Raw genomic sequence first — 20,698 nt, forward strand, 5'->3', positions numbered from 1 at the left:
TTTTTAAAAGGATTCCAACATCAAGGGGACCTAATACCAAGCACAACAGATATCTATTACTTTAGAAGTTGGCAAAATCACAGTGAAACTGACAGTAAAGTGTATTCTCTGTGCAACACTAACCCTGAAACACTTGTCTTCAGTATGCTGCATAGTTTTTAGAAATTTCCTGTTATCAAATTTATCAGATTTGTCAGGTGTGGTTGCCCTGATAGTCCTCAATTCCGCAAACTTCTCTCCCATTCAAGGATCTGAAAACCAAATCAACAATGAGGGACAATTTTATTAAGAAAGGTGGACTCAAATGTGCATTTAAAAGAAAAATATAATGGACAAAATAATGACCACTGCTAGTGCTAGTTCAACCTCTTAGTAGATGAATTTAAAAATCCTTAGTGGCTTCCTTCTTGCGTGATTCACTGGAAGAAAACTTGACCTCTGATTTTAAACCTTGAGATCAAGGTCAGCAAATTGTACTTAGATTTTTAGTAGATGTACCTATGGTATTAATTTGAAAATCCTACATCTTCTCATTCTTGAGTCATCACAAAGTTGGATGTCCATGCCGAACGTGTGGCCATCCACCACCCGCCTGGTGGGGTGACAACAATACCCTATCAACCGTTTATGACTGAAGGGAGAAAAGCAGCAAAGGATTCACAAAAGATGCCAACATTTAAATTTGAGAAAAAAATTATTTAAAAAAAAAATGAAAAAACAAAAGTCTCTGTAACTGACAGGTTTTTAACTCCATCCATCCATCCATCCATCATCCATCCATCCATCCATCATCCATCCATCCATCCATCCATCCATCCATCCATCCATCCACCCATCCATCCATCCATCCATCCACCCATCCATCCATCCATCCACCCATCCATCCATCCATCTTCTTCTCCGTATCCAGAGCCAGGTCTCGAGGTTTTTAACTCAATATGTGAAATCTGTTTCTATCATATTTAGAATTTTAATGTAAGGGGTCAAAATATCATCCAGCCTCTGTAAAATGTCTCTAGAGCAGGCAAACAGGTACAGCCCCAGTCAAATATATGCACACACCCGAGGGCAGGGAAGTTTCTCATTATCCGAGACAAGTCATAATAAAAACCAACACGAAACTCTTTGACTGTTTACACAATGAACATGAAGTCAGTGCAGGAAGCTTACTGCATCAATTTGGTTGATGTTCTTTTGTTGAGTGTTTCATTATAAAATATGGGAAATAATGAAAAATAAAGAAATACTCCTTTTTAAAAATATATTTGTTATCCTTTTAACAGCTTTATTTGACAGAAACAGTGAAGATCGACAGGAAAGGCATGCGGCAAAGGGCCACAGGTTGGACTAGTACCCAGGCCCGCCACTTTCAGCCATGCGGCATATGGTCACCTGCTCATCCAGCCGAGCTAAACCGGCATCCAAGAAGTACTCCATTTTGACTGAGTGTGTCCAAACCTTTGACTGATACTGTAAAAAAACAAAACAAAAAAACAACTTACTCGTCTCTGCTGGTGATATCTTTGAATTTCTCAGTGCATGGCTGCTTGGCTGCCTTGGCTTTGTGACGCTGCCACTGCAGGTTTTTCAGGTCTGCTTCAGCCACATTAAAAGTATACTTCAGCAATGAGTCTTTTCATAATTACAGTGTAATGAATTGTGATCGCTGATATGTGAAAGATGTCTGTGTAATCAGGATTTACTGGTTATTATTTTGTGTTGCATCTTACAAGCAGCTTTCAACTAAAATTATTTAAGGAAAAACAAATGTATTTTTATTCTCAGTTAACTTACTCACAAAAATTATTCATCAGTCAGCATAGACACTTGAAGAACAAAAGCTGGAGCTGCATACCTGTGTGATGTGTTCTCATAGATATCATACATTACAGCCACAGGCATTAGTGTGTGGAACACCTGTACAGATGAAGTTAAGAAAGGTACATCTATACAAAAATGTACACAATTGTTTAAAAACAATAAATTTTATGAATATAGGAAATGTTCCTCTTAGTGACTGAGATGTCCTATTGTGTTATAATAAAGCTTTGTCCTGATTTTTATTGATTAAGCAAAGCGTAACCCAAACGTAAAGTATTCATTAAGGTGTTTGTCACATAGGCATAATTCCATATGAAGCAAATTACAAACATCATAGGGTGTTTAGCTTAGGTAAAAATGTAGTTTGTTGTTGTTTTGGTTTATGAGCTTAAATTGTTTCATGTGTGTATTGTATATGAGTTTAGACTTGTATACAGTTAAAAATGTATGGATCGTTTAATGTCGAATTTGGAATATTGATTTGTAAACAATGGAATTTGAAATAAGAGGGTAGGAACAGAAAATGTGAAACTTCATCTTACTTCTTTTTGAGCATAAACATTGTGTAGACATAGAAATATTCATGAAAATATAATGTTTTCAAGTTTTTCATTCCTCTTGTAAATCTTGAAATATCTATGTATCATTTTCAGAGCTTCCTTGTTCTTGTTAGACTTCAGTCTCTCCAACCATGCAGCAATACACAGAAAGTCAGAATTGACACTTGAGATTCAACTGGTGTAAACACTTGAAACTTTTATGCACTGATTTACAAACGTAAACAATTTGTAAACCGGTGCATAAAAGTCAAGTTTTTATAACGCAGCTATATCTATATATGTATTCATGTAGTATTCATGATTAATGGAAATAAATAAATAAATAAAAAATTTTATTTGCCCCTTAAATTGAGTATTTGTTGAACTCTACTTCGAGTCACATGCAGTTTTCTGAAGTCAGGACTCTTCCTCCACCCTTACAGCTTCTAAGGAGCATGAGAAAGGGTCTGTTCCCCTTTCATCTTCCTGTGATTTTTTACTGACATCCACCATCATATCTGTAATATAATATTTAAAGTAGGGAATTTCTTAGATAGAGGATACACCAAACCCAATGAAAAGATCCTAGAAGGATAAGGTCCACTACTTAAATAACTTAAAATTATGACAGAAATGTAATTCATGGTCTCTAAATTGTGAAAAGGCCCGAGTTTCCTCACTGCATTAAATGAAAGGCTGGAAAACTCTGATTTGCACATATGACTTTATTATTATTATTATTATTTTTGTGTTATTATGTATTATAATTAAAACCCATTTTTAATTTAAGTAAGTATATTCGCATTATACTGAAATTATGTAAAATACACACAGAATTTGTTCAAATGGTTCCAGTTTATTGGCATCCACTGAATCACTTTCATTACAGAAAAAACATTACCCCTAGTGGCAGAGTCCTGGTAGTACAGACTGATTCTATAGAGAAACACATACCACACAGCAAGTCAGTAAGAAAATATCTAAGTGTTATCTACAGTCAAGCATATCTGGGTTAAAATTTTACTGAAATCTTTCCTGGTTTTGGTTTTTATCAGATGAACATGAATTAATGAAATAATGGCTCCGCTTTAATGTTCGACATCCAAAGTCCAAAGGTTTACTTTGATATTAGGGATCATGTTAAAGCCCAAACATCTGTTTTATGACCCCAGTAATGACTCTGACGAATGCATCCACACCTTTGGTTGAACAAACGCTGCAGAAAACTGCTAATTTTCACCTGCTCTTTGAAAGATTTGGTGGTTTCAGGCTTCCGGGAGAAGCCAATCATTTTACTGCAACGGTTTTCCATGAACAGCATGTCTCAGCTGAGCGTTTGGAATCAGCAGATAAGCTACAGCTTCTACAATCTTTCTTTTATATAAGGAAAAAAATCACCTCAGCTGTAGCAGCAGGAGTCGCTACGTGTTTCTGAAGACGCTAATGAAATGAGCAGTTTGTTAAACGTCTCTGATCTTTTTATCATAAACTTTTTCAATAAATGTTTTTTTTTTTGTGTGTATCAGACAACTGAAAATTAAATATCAGTTAAGCAAAATGACAAAATGGCCTTCTCGCAGAACTGCTCCTAAAAGGCTCGTACCAAAATAATGACTTTGGTAATTACAACTTTTCCTGACCTCAATATCTAAATAAACACATTTGTTACAGGATGGATCACCCATGAAAAGAGAAAACAAAAACAAATATGAAGGGGATGCAGGCGTGAACCTGTTGAATACTTAAATCGATACAGGCAGTTAGAACTGTGGAATATTTAATAATTATTTTTGATCAGTCCAATGTGTCTATTAATGTTGCTAAAGTAGAGAATGGTCAGTTCATTTCGCAATAACATATAATCTAATTAATGCAACTACGCTACCCTTTTATTTAACTTTTCCAAACATGTTGTGATCAGTATATCAGCAAATGTCGTTTTCTGACTCGTTTATCTTGACACTTCTTTTAATAACGGCTCAATCCTCCTGATGTCTTCATTTATTTTTATTTTTGCCTTCTTATCAATTACCTTTTCAAAAGATACAGCAATAGTATTTTTAGTTTTAGCATTTAGATGATCTTTTTTCAAACGTGCAGGATTTCATTAGCAAAACTCAAACTGTGCCTCTTTTCCACTAACGAACATAATGAGCTTCATCATATTTCAAATGAAAGCATGACAACAGTTCTTTTGAACCTTGTGCACCTTTGTATCAAAATAAGGAAAATCCTTACATACAGGAAAATAAAAAGTCCCTTGTCTTTAAAATTGCTGCCTGAATGATTGTATCCCACAAATCCCATTTTTCAGACTCTACCAAGTGTTACTTTAATGAAAGCGCTGTGTGTGGCGTCCGGTGAAACAACCAAAAAAGCAACACATACTGAAGTGGCCTGATATTTTTTCTAACTATACAAACACACACTTACACACCGTAAATCAACAATCTCTCTAATTTGTCGATAAAAACCAAGCAAATAAAAGTCAAAAAGTAAACCTAATGAATGGTACATCCTCTTCACAGTGTAGCCACAGCCTTTAGGAATTAAGAGAGCGGACAGACAGCCTTTGCTCACTGAATCCGAACTATAACTTACAGCCAGATGCTTCGACTGACATGTCCTGATAACCAGGTTTACGTCTAAGCTCCTCTTCCTAAATCACTGAAACTTCCAGCATTTAAAACAAAATAAAAGCAACAGGAAACTTGTTCCAAGCTGGTGAAGTGGAATCCTTGACGATCGAGAGGGTACGGGGGAAAAAAACTAACAAAATAAACAGGCTGACAGAGTCTTTATTCTCCTCTGCAGAGCATTCTCATTTTACCAAAAGCCTTCCTCGTCCTCGTCCTGCAGGTTTGAGTTAGCAGGTAGGGTGGCGACTGTTAAGAGGATTGACCACACGTGTCCTCTGGCTGGAGACACAGTTGGGAGTATTTCTGTAAATCCAACGTGGAGCTGAGATTGTCTGGGGAGGAGCATACGGGAGACTTCGTCGAGGCAAAGGGTTCTCAATCGGTGGAGAAGAGGTCGCCTGCTGAGGGGAGCGGGGCCAGACCCCCAGTTACGTTGGGCAGCAGCGAAAGGTCAGGGAGACTCTGGATGTGGGACTTGAGCTCCTTCCTCACCTGAGTCACTCTCGCCAGTTTCTGCTTATACTCCTACCGAAAAAATGACGATACGCACAGGTATGAGCAAATTACATCTTTTTTTAATATGAAAACATGTGAGGCAGGAAACAGAAGAGCAAGGCAGTAAAGAAGGGAGATGACCTCTAAAGCTAGATGCACCAAAATGTCAGTAATAAACGTCAAAATTGTATTTAAACATCCAAGAATAAACGTCTGCCAACTGTGATAACCAGATCTGTGCTGACCTTCTGACCTCTTTTATTTCTTGCCATGTCAGACATGCTCCCAGCTATGTGGGCATGTTTTTAGCCAATGAGTGCTTTCAGGGCTGAAGCATTAGCTGTAAACTGCTTCTAAACTTCTAAACAGCAGAAATAAACATGTTTGCAGCTGTTTTTATCTCCTCAGCTAATCTGAGTCACTGAACATGACCTCAAAAAGATGGGGGTGTTGTTACCTTTAGGTATTTTTCCTGCAGTTATCTGTGAAATAATATGGCATGCTGTATGGTAACTGCTATAATGAGTTCAGACATCTGTACTTAACTCTACAAAGTGTATTACAGGTATTACAGCTCCCTTTATTAATGAGACAAACACAAGCATTCAAACATCCTTTTCTAATGACTGTTGCGTCTGTCAAGTGCCTTACCTCCAGTTTCTTCTCTCTCTCCATGAGTGCCTCCTTCTGGCTGCTGATGTATTCAGTGAGCATACGTGCTAACTGCCGCCGGTCCTCCAGCTCTGCGGCCAGACGCCCGTTATATTCTGCCAGCAGCAAGCAGGCTTCATCCACAGTTTTTGAGAGCTTGTCTGCGGCTTCTTTGTCTAGAGTTGAGCCAAAGTGTGTTGTTAATCTCAGAGCCTTAATTTAAACTGAGGTTACTCCAGATAAACACGCTCCTCTGCATGCAGTACTTGATTGCTGTATATATGTTCTGTCCTAACATTTATTGATTGAGTGCGAGTCTTTTTGGAAGGAACAATTCTATCACACTGAAAGCAGAGATAAAACAATCTAAGCTCAAGCTCTACAAAAAGATCTCCTGAGGCTGCTCTCTCCTTAGCTTTCTGTGGTCAGTGTGGTACACACCATAGAAGACACCTGTGATGCTAATTACAGGGCACAATCTAGTTTACCTTGGCTCTTTTCCACTAGTACCGGTACCTACTCGGATCAACTCTACTCGTTTTGTCTCATTTTTCATTATAATCAACTACCATCTAATGTGGATGGGATCATTACAGCAATTTGGCTGAAACTGCAGGGTTTAAAGAAAGTCTGTTTTGAATTTTGTGAAGGAGTCACTCTCATGACTCACTCTCATGACACCACTGACTTGCCAATTGGCAGCATGCCGTCTGTTAGCATGACATTTTTGGATCGATTCAGCTCGCTTGGTACCAGGTCCTACTATCAAAAACCATAAAAGCCGAGTCGAATTGAGCTCAATAGGCACTAGTGGAATCAGTCTTTTCTAGGGGTACCATCATTTATAGCAAGGCCAATTTCATTAGTTGTTTAAAAAAAGGATTCTGCTGAACGACAATTTAAAAGCAATGTCTGATTTTCTTGAAGTTTTTTGTTTTAGTGTTATTACTTATCTCAGTTTCAAGTTATTATTTTAGTGACCACTGTAGGTTGTTCTTTCTTTGACAGAAGGTTACCAACAATTTTGTCCAAAACCGAGCTGAGCTGTCCAAGCCTTACCTGTGATCTTCTCCAGCAGGGAAACATCCTGGACTTCCTGCGGCAGCGAGGCAATCTTCTGACGAACAGCTGCGTCACCTGATGCAGCGTTCTCTAAGTCCTGCAGGGCTTTTACCAGCTCCTCTGTCTGCACGTGTGCCAGAGTGTGTTTAAAGACAGGAGACAAGGGAAAAAAAGGAAGTGGGGGAAACAGTAATAAGAGATCAGTAAGGAGGCCAGTCAAAAATACCACCATTTTAACATTATCTGGATTAAACGTTGGCATCTTCACCAGCTGAGTTGCCGTGGAATCTGCGTTGCGAGGAGAAGTGTGGCTTCTATAGTCGTTGTCATCATCGTCCTCATCTTCCTGGATCTTTTGATAGCTTCTTTTCACTGGCTTTTTTTCTTCTGCAGAGTGATGTTTGGAGATAACAGAACAGAAAAAACACATCATGAGGTCACTAATGTGTTTCCTTTAACACCTATGATGGCATACTGATGTCGACAGGATAAACCCGAAAATGTATTTACTGTTAGATAACATTTTGGGTACTTGAACGCTGCTCTTTCTGTTGTTCTGTGATACAAACTCAGTAAAAACCTGCCATTTACCTGCAAATGCAGGTGTGTCGACACACATGTTGTTAACAGTGAAAGAGTGAAAAGAAAGGCTTCCTGTTTGGAGAATTATTCAGTCGTAATCAGTGTATTTACTCAGACGCAGCCCACTGATACAGTCACCTCATAAATCATGACAGCTCTCTAACAAACGTCCACAAAATGTGACTTCTTTCAGTATTGGTGATCCCGGCCACGGTTTTAAAGTGAAATGCTGTGATGTCAAACGCATCGTATACATTTACATACACCTGTGACAACATGTTATGTAATAGTCATCTAACCTGAAGGCCTGGGGCTGTTTGAGTCTTCTATGGCGAGTTTGAGCTGCTGGATGAAGTCGCTTCTGTAGAGGTTCCTCTCCTTCCAGATGTTCAGCAGTCTTTCCATGTGCTTTTTACAGTTCTCGTCTGCATCACTGCAGGGCGACGAGAGGAGCAACAGATTTCAGCAGACAATAAGGGAGTAACGAGTTACATAAAAATTTTAAATTTAAAGACGCACAGGAAGGCTATAAAAAGATCAAAGCACATCCAGAGTTTTTATGACATATTTTCTAAAAAACAAAAGATAACGGGGGCTGCAGACGTCCAGATAGGATCTGCTGTGCTTAATAGATAAGCAAAAACACAAAACAAAATTCAAACAAATGACTTCCCATGCATCTACTTCCCCACACAGACTCACACACATTTACTACATTCAGGAGAGTCTAATTTGGAGCAGACTTAGAGAACACGGTGGTCACCGTTAAAATATACCTGGCAACATGGGAGCAGGCATCGACAAGCACAGACTCAAAGTCTTTGGTGAACTCGGGGCCTTTCTTCTTGCTGTTCTGGATGACATCATTAGCCAGATACAGGAATGTCAGCTTCCTGCTGCTTTTAGCTGCAACGTACATGAAAAATATCTCATTTTAAACGTTAGCTTTAACAAAATTAACAAGGAAAATTCACAGAGTGATTATCAGTTTCTCACATTCAAATTATTTTGAGTTTGAGTTGCAGTTTGAGTTTTAATTGGCATATTTTCCCTTCATCATGCCCATCTCCTTTACTTACTGCATAAGAATGAGGAAAAATACACTGTTAGTCGCAATAAAACTGGATTTACTAGTATTTCTATTCTTTCACACCCATGTAAGCTGACCATCTATAAGGTCTTAGGGCAGGGGTGTCAAACATAAAGCCCAAGGACCAGAATCAGCCTAGCACAGATTCCAATTCAGCCCACTAAACAGCTTTGGAAAATGTAGAAAGGTGCATAAATTTTGGATTACAGCTTTTCCTACTGAGAAAGACCTCCCCCTTGACTGTTCATACTGCACCAAAGTAATTAAGCAACAGATAAACAATTAACTGAGAGAAAAATAGTTTTTTCCCCCGTACAATGCAGTATAACAGTTTATGTTTTTGGGTTTGTTTGTTTTTTACAATAGGTCCACAGTTTTAAGAAAGGCTATTTCCTATTAACAAAAACAAAAACAAAAAACAAAAACAAAACAGTACAGGACAGACTGGGCTGTAAGATACCAGAAGTCATCCTACACATTTATTTCCTGAAACTAAAATAATGTCATGGATTAAATGCACAGTTAAACTTCTTTGCACTGACAGAAAGGGGCTTTGCAGTGTGCTGTACGTGGCTCACAGCGTAAAATGAGTTTACAGTCTGTGTACAGTGTCCTTTACTTGTTAGTTACCGGCTCTCTCTTTGGCTGCAACATACACACAAATGTGTGGGGGTTTTTTCAGGAGGGCAGTCAGGTCTCACCTTTTTTCAGCTCTCTGTGCCACACTTTGACGATGAGGGCCGAGTGTTTGCGGTGGTGGATGATCCACAGAGACAGAGTCTGGACGCTCTGCTGCGAGCTGCTCAGCTCCGACAGCTTCTTCTCCAGGGCGGACTCAGAGAAGGACGACATGCCGGTGAGTAAGTGGGCGCTTCCCTTGTGACCGGACCGACTCCGACCAGCGTTAACGCGACTGAGCCCCGAGCTATTTTGGAGAGACTCGCACTGTCATCAAAACTGAAGTTGTGCTGCTAACTTACTGACAAGTAGCATCAAACTGTTTCCCGCTCCTCCCAAACGTTACCTTAGCTCACAGCTTCCTGAATTATCGACCAAATCCGCTAAAGCAAGCCTGCGATGAAGATGAGCTCCTTTATCAGCAGCTGCTTCTTCACTCAGTCCAGTGTTTGTTTACAGCACCAGCTAACGTTAGCCAACCGAGCTAAGCAGCCATCTGCAGAGCAGTGCAGCCCTGTGCTAGCCTGCTCTCCAAACAGACTCTGGATACACAGAACTTCTGTAACAAGCCCGATTAATACGTGTCAACCCACCAGCATAAAAAACCCAACGACGAAGCGCTAACGGCGAAACTCACACTTTGGCTTTGGTCGCCTAACTCATCAAAAAGACTTCTTTCAAAAAATGGCAGCTTGCACTTTCACCTCGATGTTCGCGTCGCATGGTAGTGACGCAAGCAGACCGGGCATCACCATCATCATCTTTATCCGGGGATGAAGGCTATTTTGTTCATATCGCCACTGCTTAAATAACACAGATTTTTTTAAAGACAGTCAGTATCATCTATAATTTCACGAGAATTTTGGGAAATATATCTCAGTATTTTTGATGATTTAGACTATATATGTATATACTAGAACATGTAATAAGGCTACAAGGCTAAAAGTAATTCACTAAAGTTTTGTATTTTTGTTTATTTTTCACTGCAGTTCAAATGCATTAAAACATGCAATTTTACACTATCAGATCAATATTTTGATTAGATTGATAGGCCAAAAACAACGGGAAGAGGAGAAGATGATTGGAGCTTTAGTTATAGGCCAAACAGCCCATTGTTTTGCTATGTTATGTCCAAAATGCCTCTCTTCAAATTTGCAGTTTGACCGGCTGATCTTTTAAAAGCTGTAAGACCCGAACACTTATGTGTTATTGCTCCAGTTCAACACAAAGACATTACAAACAGTTGTTATATAGGAATATAGTTAAATGTTGTACTACTTTTCTTTCTTTGTGTACCAAATGATTAATCAAAACGTTGCCCAACTTCAGTCTATGCTTAGCTGTTTGCAATTCACTTTGTGTAATGTTATAATATTAAAGAAGCATAAGAGTACATTAATAATGGCTGCTTTACACGTTTTTGGAAGGCTGAGAGGAAGAATTACACAGAGAGGAGTCACGTTGGTAAAGGTCAGAGTCTTACTCATAAACCTTTTGTCATGAGTAGATTTTTCTTGTGACTGTTTTCAAGCTATGATTGCTTTAACTTGGATCTATTACTCATGCAGCTCTGTTATTAATCTGACTGCAATATGTCATCAAAGGACAAAACAAAGAGAATTTATCCAACTTCCTGGCTCATACGGACATGTTAACAAATACCTTTCTGTTAAAAGTCTGCATATTGTGTGCATGCCATCAAATCTTTGTGTTTGTACAGGCATTTGAATTTACATGGCTATTTGACTGCATAATACAGCGGATAATAAAATGCACCGTATTCCTGTTCAAACAATGGTTTTTCCCTGGATCTAAGCAAATTACATGTTAGTACAACAGGTGTGTTTGACAAAATACAGGTCAAATATCAACCAAAATGCAAATTCTGGCACACCTGTACAGCCCTCATGAAGGATTTGCACATTACAAAATAAGTGTAGCTAATAAGACTAGTGTAACATGTAACATTATATACATTTAGAAATTCGTTATTTGTTTTTTTATTTGCTTTTAAAGCACCCTTGAGTGTTTTGAAAGAGCCAATTAATAAAATGTATTACTGTTGTTGTTGTTGTTGTTGTTATTATTATTATTAGTGGTAGTATTGTTAGTATTATTATTATTATTGGCTTTTACATTTTCTAAAATGTCCTTCTGAGTAGGACATCACTTTCAAATTATGCCTTTACAAGCTAACCTCCTGAGACCCTGAATCCTCATCTGGTGACATTAAATTTTGGCTTTCAGCATCTTATACTTGATTCTGCTCAATAAACCGTTTTTATATTATATTTATTAAACATTGATGACTTTATTTTTCATTCTATTTTTTTAAGGAAAAATACTTTCTCTTCAAAGTAGATTCTTAGTTTTTGTGCTGACTCAGACACACTTTTGAGACACATTATTTCTATGTAAAGTTTAACAGATATTTCCTGTTTTATGGGCAGCTGCTTTTTACTAAACACACATCATGTGGAATTTAACAAAAATAATATCATAAAATGTACTTACAAAAAGTATCCAGCAGCATCAGGTTAACATTTAACTCCCAAAACCTGTAATGTTGCCTTCATTTGTTGATAAATTCACTTTGTATCTATGTACGTAATGTATGTACATCACACTGAAATTGCAATATCATCTATAAGATTAAGATTTAAAATCCTTGAAAGCAAAGTCTTATATTGGAAAAGACTATCAGCCCTAATAAATGTGTTAAAAAGTGAATCTGCACTCACTCCATGTTAGTGGTCAAAGATTTATGAAAAAATCACTGCCTCTTCATGACTTTCATTTATGCAAATCATTTCAACGGGAGGAAAACTCTAATGACACCAACAAATTCCACATGCAAAGTACCTTCACTCAGTAAACATTTTTCAGAAGAATGGAAAATCCTCCCCTCTGCCAGCCCACACTTTTAAGAAGAGTTCCTGATCTGTTTTTGCACAACACACTGAGCTTCCACATGCAGATGTGCATAAGCTGACGCTAAAATACGAGCATGTCTGTTACTGTGCTGCTTTCCTTGGGCTGGTTAGTGCTGCAGTCAGCTGATGGGAATCTAGATCACACCACTCACAGCCAGGGGATGTATCTGCAGGGGGACTTCTCCTTCGCTGGACTCTTTCCTCTCTTCTATACTAATGGGCTGAGTGGTTTGCCTGCTCTGGTTCCATGCAGAGAGTGAGTGTTTCTGTTTTATTAGACAGAAACCTGATAGATGCATTTCACTTGTGGACCAGTTAATATTGTCAGTTTTTTCAAACTTAACACTCTTTTTTTTTCTTCTCCAGAGGCAGGCCCAACAAACATGGTTTTCATCTGTTGCAAGCTATGAGATTTGCTGTGGAAGAAATCAACAGCAAAACAGGGGTGCTTTCTCTCCTACCAGGAGTGAAACTCGGCTACCAGATGTACGATATTTGCTCAGTACCGGCCAGTATCCTGGCCACCCTGGACCTGCTCGACCAACAGTACAGGAACATTTCTACACCTGGGGCACAGAACAACACAGCCCTTAATTCCAGTGATGCTCAAACAGCTGTGGCTGTGATTGGGCCGGACAGCAGCAGCAAGTCTTTCACCCCTGCTGCTTTACTGGGGACCTCTCTTGTACCACAGGTAAGTTAATATTTGGAAGTCTTTGCTCGTGTCCATGAATTATTTTATATTCCACATTCACATCTTAAAAGAAACTCATTGCTCATTGCTCATTGTAGATCTCTTATGAAGCATCAAGTGAGCAGCTGAGCAACAAGATATACTATCCATCTTTTTTCCGCACAATTTCCAGTGACAAGAACCAGGTAGCTGCTATGATCCAACTCCTGGTTCGTTTCAACTGGACCTGGATCGCTCTCTTAGGCAGTGACAATGACTATGGGCTTCAGGCCATGAAGAGTCTGTCCCAACAAGCATCCAGCTACGGCATCTGCATCGCCTACCAAGGAGTCATCCCCTCAGCTACAGATGAAACAGTCCAGATCATGAGGAACATGGTAACGGACATACTGACAACCCACGTCAATACCATTGTGGTCTTCTCCAGCAAGACGAAACTCAGTGGCTTCTTCCCATTTGTACTCGAGCGCAACATAACAGATAAAGTGTGGATCGGGACGGAGGACTGGTCAGTGGCAACTCTTATATCAGGCATAAGTGGAATCAACACAATCGGTACTGTGATCGGTGTGGCCGTCAAACCTATATCCATTCCCGGATTTGAGGAGTTTGAGAAAAAGATAGTCGAGGCTTCAATGCAACGCGCCAACGCTAATGTTACCATGAGCTATGGAAATGACTGCCTACAGAGCACAGACCTGTACAGCCTCGCCAGAAATAATTACTCTCTGGAGGAATATGACATCGCCTCTGCCTTCAATGTGTATAAAGCTGTGTATGCTTTGGCTCATGCTCTGCACACTACACTTGGTTGTGATGCCGAAAAGTGCAACAAGAGAACCGTGCATCCATGGGAGGTGAGTTGATTTAAACTGATGTTTTGGTTTGGTTTGATTTGGGTTTATTCTTTACATAATTCTCATTTTCTGTCCTCCCCAGCTTTTTCAGCAGCTAAAGCATGTGCGATTTTCCCTGGAGAACACCTCTGTGTACTTTGATGCAAATGGAGATCCACCCACAGGATATGATATTGTTACCTGGATTTGGAGGGGCACTGACTGGTCCCTGAGAGTAGTGGGCTCCTTTACCCCAGACCCAATTACACTGACAATTGATGCAGATCAAATTGAGTGGTGCGGAAAAGAAGGTTCAAGAGCAGTAAGAGCAACATGGTGTTTGGGTTTGTTTTATAGTTTTAAAAAAAATTAAATATTACAAAAAGACCCACAGAAAATTAACCCTAACCCTAAAAAGGATCATTTTCATTTCTCATTTAAAAAGGTTAAACAAATATGCTTTTGATGTTGTGGTTTATGTGCATCTGTTGTATAGCATTTATTTCTTCTGTTATTCTCTGCTCTCCCTTCCAACCAAGAGCTAGATCTATTAGAGATGACCTGTTTAAATAAAAGCTAATCTATAATATGTCTTTTTCTTTGACTGTGTATAGGTGCCACTGTCCATCTGTTCACCACCCTGCCCAACTGGCCACAAGAAGTTGCTGACAGGGCAGCATAAGTGCTGCTTCGACTGCCAGGCCTGTCCTGCTGCCACATTCCTCAATAAAAGTGGTAAACAAAGAAAAAGGAAAAAGGAGCAGAGATAAATAGAAAACAGAGAGGCGGGCGGTGGAAAAGGGTTTCCTTGATCACATATTATCTCTATGTAGCAAAATGAGACTGAAAAGTGAATCTGAGATTTTATGATCTCATAACAAAGATTATATAAAATCTATCTTTTTATTATAAAAGCCAGTAATAAATATGTGTCGTTTATCGGCATCGTCAGAGGTGCTGATTGTATGTAATGCAAATACAAATCCCCCAAAATCATAAAGATATCCAAGAAATAAAAGTTAAGTTGTTGTGCTCCAGAACTCAATATAGAGTTCAGCTATTTAAGATTTCTTCCAGTGAACAAAGTGATCCACGTTGCAACAGAGCGCCATTACATTGTTGTGTGTAAAATTGTCCAATAGGTGGTGCTGAATGCACATTCTGACGCTGGAGCCAAACGACCTGAAAAAACCAAACAAGGGCCACAATGTTGAATAATAACAAATCACATATTATATGATTTCCAGCAAATGCTGTGTGTTTGACTTTAAGTTTCAGACTTGGGCTGGTGAATCTGAGCTCAACCAACAGTGGACACAACTGCTGTCCAGCTTTTATATCCCAGGTTTTCTTCAAGCTGTGCTTTTTCTCTTCCTTAGATCCTGTAATTTGCCAGCCGTGTCTGCCAGAGCAGTGGGCGCCCCCGAGCAGTGAGCAGTGCCTGAACAGGACTGTCCTGCTGCTGGAATGGGACGCCCCTCTCTCCATTGCCCTGCTCTTCTTTTTCGCCACCTGCCTTCTCATGATCTTTGGCACTGCAATAATCCTCCTGCTCAACCTGAACACACCCGTAGCCAAGTCTGCCGGGGGCCGCACCTGCCTCCTGATGCTGGCAGCCCTGACTGCAGCCACCATAAGCTCTTTGTGCCACTTTGGCCAGCCATCGCCTCTGGCCTGCATCTTCAAGCAGTCTCTATTCATGGACAGCTTCACTGTGTGCCTGGCCTGCATCACTATGCGCGCCCTTCAGGTTGTCTGCATTTTTAAATTTGCATCCAAGCTGCCGCCAGCCTATGACAAGTGGGCAAAAAAACACGGGCCAGAGTTCACAATTTTCCTAGTGTCTGCCATCATGCTGATCATTTCCGTGCTCCGTGTGGCCCTCGACACCCCCAGGCCTTCCATGGATCTTGAATTCTACGAGGATCGCATCGTGCTCGAGTGCAGCAAGACCCTCTCGGTCGGCTCTGGTGTTGAACTTGCTTATGTGTCCATGGTCAGCGTTCTCTGCTTCACTTTCAGTTACATGGGCAAAGACCTGCCAGCCAATTACAACGAGGCCAAGTGCGTGACCTTCAGCCTCATGGTGTACATGATCTCCTGGATCAGCTTCTTCACCCTCTACCTCATCAGCAGAGATTCGTTCACCATGGCCGCACAAGTGTTTGCCACACTCTTCAGTGTCCTAGCCTTCCTCGGGGGATACTTTGTACCCAAAATTTATATTATTGTGCTGAGACCGCAAATGAACACAACTGCACATTTCCAGAATTGTATTCAAATGTATACCATGAAAAAATGAGTAGTGTGGTGATTTCATTACATTAACAGCACTTATATTCAAGGCAGCGCAAAATAATAGCTTTAAATGCATTTTATTTAAACAATGTTTATCTTGTGAGTGTATTTGTGTGTTATTAGATTGTGCATTCTTTTGCTTAGATGTCCTATAATTTAATTTCAGTGTAATTTAATTGTCAAGTTCAAGTTTCAAGTGAGTCAATAGCAAAAAGCAGCTGGTTACAGAATAAAAGTTTGTTACAGCAAGTTGCAGAATGATACAACAACTCATTGCATGTCAAAGAAATCCCTAACTGCTTTGTCTCTCTCTCTCTCACACACACACACACACACACACACACACACACACTGCTGCTGTTAGCTGTTGTTTGAGAGGATAGATGAAAAGGCCTTTTGTGGCTGGGAGGTCAGCGCTATTGACCAGTAGATGTGTGAGTAGAGTCGGAGGTTGGCTTTCCCACAGTCTCTCTGTCCACTCACAGGCTAATACCCTCGGTCAACAATCGAAGTGTGCCATGGGTGAACAAGCAGGAGTTTTATTGTCTGTACACAAAGAAAAGGCGCGAGAATAAAAATTCAGGAATTTCATTTCAACATCGCCCAACATACAAACTATCCGTTTGAATCCATGCAAAGGCACGTTTACACCTCTACCTGCAAACTGCTGTGGCCAACGTTTCACTGTGCTCTTGGCCGTGTTTGTCTTTCGTTACACTAAAATCAACAAACCATTAAAGTCACCCGAATACCAGCAGAGTCGAGGTTTCATTTGGGATGTGGCTATCCACACATTAATGATATTTTGCCATGAAGTCAAAGGGACAAAAATGTGCACAAAAAAACTATGTAAATCATTGTGGTGTGAAAACTAAGAATTTGCCTTTTCCACACTAGCAATTAAATCTATAATAACATGTTTTCTTTCGGCATCTTTTCCCCTGACACCACCAGTGCAATGATGCATCCTGTTTAATTATTCCCTGGGTGCATATCAGGAGCTTTTGCCCACGTTCCCCAGAGTAAATGCAGGCTGAGATAAGCAGCAGCTCCTGATAAGAGATGGACGGCACTCCATTCTCAGTCTGGAATGGTTTTATCTCCACTGAGCCAGCCTCTGATTGCTTCACTTCTCAGTTATTGATACATCTTCATCTGACACAAACCCCAATACGGCTTAATTAACGTGCCTTTGTCATGCTAATGACACGCTATAAAGTGAAGAGCAGCTTCAGAGCTGATAGTGTCATCCAAAATGAATCTGATCGCTTCACCTACACACCCACGTCTCCATGCATCACCAACCACGCCTCCTTTCACTACATCACAACCTGTGAGGGGAGATAACAAAGTTAGCACCTCTGAGATTTAAACAGAGAGATGTGAATGAAATGCTTGAACAACAAAACCACCAAGACTAAAAATCATCCACAGTTAACATAAAATGTTCACATAAGAACATGAGCGTCCTTTTTTTATTTTAGGGAAGAAATTATTTGATAAAATACTAAAATAAAATAGAGGTAGCAGCAAACAGTGGCTTTGATTTTTCATTTCCAAGCATTACACTGTGCTGTTAGGAATACTGAGTGTTGGAAGCATGAATTTACAGTAAAACACAAGCTAGGAAAATGCTATTGCGATCTATACTTGATTATAAGTAAGTATATGTGTACACGTGTGAGTAATTGTGAATACAATATGTAGGCCATAAATCTGGGCACTGTGGAGAATGTGTGATTGTTTTACTTAGTAACATGGGGGACTGCTTTAGTTTCTAACATGCCAAGGTCAGCTGATTGTTTATTGTGCCTTTGCATTGCAAATAAAATACATCTTGTCGTGTGTAACTGACAAGATGCTGGCTGCAAATGCCAGCAACTAGATGCAATTTGCTGGATTTTTTAATGTGTTTTTCTGTTCACGTTGCTTAGCATAAATCAAAGAAATCCTATCACATTTCCTGATTATGAAATCTACAAACCAAACGAGGAAAATGTGTGTACAGCAGTGTTGTCAAAACCCATTTTAAGTTTGCTGTTTAGATATGTACAGACCCAAACATCCTTATATCTGTTGCCTTGTAGATCAAACCATTAATGACCATCCCTACATTCATTGTTGAAAAGAGGTGTTAAAATAAAAATGCACTAAAAGAGGCAAAAATAAAGTGGTATTTTTTTATATATATATATATATAGTACCAATGTGGACTTTTTTCATGAAATATATATAAGTGTAAAAGAAGTCAGCAAGCATTTTTAATGATTGTTTCTTTTTATTTTTAATTGTCGTACAAATGTTAGGAATGAGTTTTAAGAACCTTTACACAATAGCAGAACAGCAATATAAACATCTCAGTACAACATGTTAAAAATGTAAACCCATCTACACGCAAAACACACGCTTTGTAATCATACTGACACATCGAGTTTGGCATAGATACATCAAAACAGATGAGAAATATTCTCCACAGCAGCTGTCCATAAACACAGTATGGCAGACACATATACAGTAACATCGAGTAGTCCAAAGATAAAACTCCACTGGAGTAAACAACAAAACTATCAGTACTCAAAATCAAAATCAACCTCCAGCTTTAAACGCAAAGGGAAAGTACGTATTAAGAGTCACAGCGGGATCTTCAGCTACGTGTCAGCCGGTGCTTTTACTTGTCCATCAATGTGATGAGACGCTAAGGAAACCCATCAGGAATGAGCAGGCTGGAAAAATATATTTCCTACATAGTGAGGGAGAGTTCAGCACCCCTCATGTCTCAGTCTCTGCCTCTACCAAGGCCTCCACACGGGGCCTCTGCTCCCGCTGTCCTGCACTGTGGTGGGCCTGAGTGTGAAGCAGACTGGGGAGGAGCTGCTGGCTGTCTGGGCTTGAAGGAGTTTCTGGTCTTGCTGCTGCTGGAGTCCCTGCAGAGGGGCGAGAGAAGCCTCTGAGCCAGCTGAAAGGAAGTGCACAGGGTCCCTCCAACACTGAGAGTAGGCCTGGTTGTAGTCACTCTGACAGAGGCCTGTCTGCAGCTGCTGCCTCAGGAAGCTCACAGTCATCTCCAAGATGTCAGCCTTCTCTAGCTTGGAGTTGGGCTCTTGCTTGTGAAACTCCTTCTCCAGAATGACTTTCAGCTGCTCGATGCAGCTGTTGATGCGATCCCTGCGCATTTTCTCCACAATGGGTTTCCTCATCTGAGAAAGAGAAGGCAGACAAGTAAGTTCACATTTCAAGTCAGCAATGCACAAGCCAATCTAAAAATCTCCTGTGGTACTCACTTTAATGTTATCTTTCTCAGAGATCCTGATGTGGTGAACAGAGGAGTAGTTTGTTGAGTAAGGAGCCATGTCTCTGCAGAGGTGAAGTGAGCAGTGATGTCTCTGGAGGAGCCGCTCCTCATTTTATACTGGGAGATTAGCATAACAAAGTCATGTGGCTGAGGCAGGGCTGGGGTTCCCACACTCTGACCAGTGGGACTCCCAACAACAACAATGGAGGAGATGTCAATAACTCAGAGAGCATTTATCTCTGCTGGGCATGTTTCCCAAGATAAGCAACAGGCAATTAAGAGTTAATCAGAAGTGCTATCTCCGAATTTACATCAGCTGGATTGATCAGATTTTTTTTCTGTTTTTTAATTCTGATCAGAGGGAGTAAAATACACAAAAGAGAGAATCTCTCCAGGGGGAGGGGGTGACTGCAGTTAAGGACCAAATGAGTTACTGCAATAAAACAATATAAATGCCCCTTCAAAGAACACTTGAGCACTTTACTGCTCAGATAGCAAAGTGTGGAGAGGACAGAAAATGTTGTTTTTGGAATAATAAAGGCCTCGGGTATGACTCCAGGCAGTCCCATCAAAGTTGAGGACAGGACAATCAAAGAAGTCTTAGATGAAACTTATTCGTCTACCACCTGTTGCTTTTCCAACTCCGCCCCACTCAAGCCTTGACATTAAGGTTTCCCACGGGGATCGCGAGTGAGGGAAAGCTTCAGCAGTGTATCTCGCGCATATTCAAAGCTACAGACGACCCAGGTGTGAAAGGAGGTGAGTGGCGTAAGTTGTCTGGCCCGAGCCGGGCCGACCAACGCGTGCGCTTCAAAATGCCCAACAAGCGATTTTTTTTGCGCTTGTGTTGACGCACAGCGTGAGGCGTTTACTCAGCCTCTTGTTCCTCTTATTAAAGACAAACAGGGGCGGGCGCGCATATTAGCCATGTTTATATTTGCCCCCATATAGAAAGACAAACAAAGAAAGACCCAAAAGTGCCACCCTGCTGGAGAGAGTCACCGAGTCATGAATTTATTACGAAACTAATAAATTTAGCATATTTTGCAGATATCTTTATTACTGGTCATGACTTCTTTTGAAAAATT

At 40.2% G+C, this 20,698-nt stretch overlaps 3 protein-coding genes across 4 annotated transcripts; 1 reads left to right on the forward strand and 2 right to left on the reverse strand.

Annotated features, from left to right (window-relative positions):
* Positions 1 to 3,196: 3,196 nt before the first annotated feature.
* On the reverse strand, positions 3,197 to 10,291 carry rprd1b (regulation of nuclear pre-mRNA domain containing 1B). Of its 2 annotated transcripts, XM_026154729.2 has the most exons (8): positions 9,904 to 10,291; positions 9,581 to 9,804; positions 8,566 to 8,695; positions 8,089 to 8,222; positions 7,476 to 7,594; positions 7,205 to 7,331; positions 6,146 to 6,321; positions 3,197 to 5,524 (listed from the first exon to the last, which is right to left on the reverse strand). In XM_026154729.2, exons 2-8 carry the CDS (start codon positions 9,729 to 9,731, stop codon positions 5,375 to 5,377), a joined length of 987 nt encoding a protein of 328 aa, XP_026010514.1. In that variant the 5' UTR covers positions 9,732 to 9,804; positions 9,904 to 10,291; the 3' UTR covers positions 3,197 to 5,374. The 2 variants fall into 2 exon arrangements, with proteins under 2 accessions (XP_026010514.1, XP_026010512.1); XM_026154727.2 differs by having other exon boundaries at positions 9,581 to 10,291.
* A 2,232-nt stretch (positions 10,292 to 12,523) lies between these two features.
* tas1r1 (taste receptor, type 1, member 1) lies at positions 12,524 to 16,619 on the forward strand. Its single transcript, XM_026153487.2, has 6 exons — positions 12,524 to 12,746; positions 12,857 to 13,184; positions 13,283 to 14,041; positions 14,124 to 14,342; positions 14,635 to 14,755; positions 15,400 to 16,619. The coding sequence occupies exons 1-6, from the start codon at positions 12,565 to 12,567 to the stop codon at positions 16,320 to 16,322; spliced, it is 2,532 nt and encodes an 843-aa protein (XP_026009272.1). The 5' UTR covers positions 12,524 to 12,564; the 3' UTR covers positions 16,323 to 16,619.
* Positions 16,620 to 18,576: 1,957 nt separating this feature from the next.
* her12 (hairy-related 12) lies at positions 18,577 to 19,753 on the reverse strand. The gene is made up of 2 exons (XM_026154534.2): positions 19,600 to 19,753; positions 18,577 to 19,515 (listed from the first exon to the last, which is right to left on the reverse strand). The coding sequence occupies exons 1-2, from the start codon at positions 19,666 to 19,668 to the stop codon at positions 19,108 to 19,110; spliced, it is 477 nt and encodes a 158-aa protein (XP_026010319.1). The 5' UTR covers positions 19,669 to 19,753; the 3' UTR covers positions 18,577 to 19,107.
* Positions 19,754 to 20,698: the final 945 nt, after the last annotated feature.

The sequence above is a fragment of the Astatotilapia calliptera genome, chromosome 20 (genome assembly GCF_964374335.1).
Source record: "Astatotilapia calliptera chromosome 20, fAstCal68.1, whole genome shotgun sequence".
In the NCBI taxonomy this organism is placed as follows: Eukaryota; Metazoa; Chordata; class Actinopteri; order Cichliformes; family Cichlidae; genus Astatotilapia; species Astatotilapia calliptera.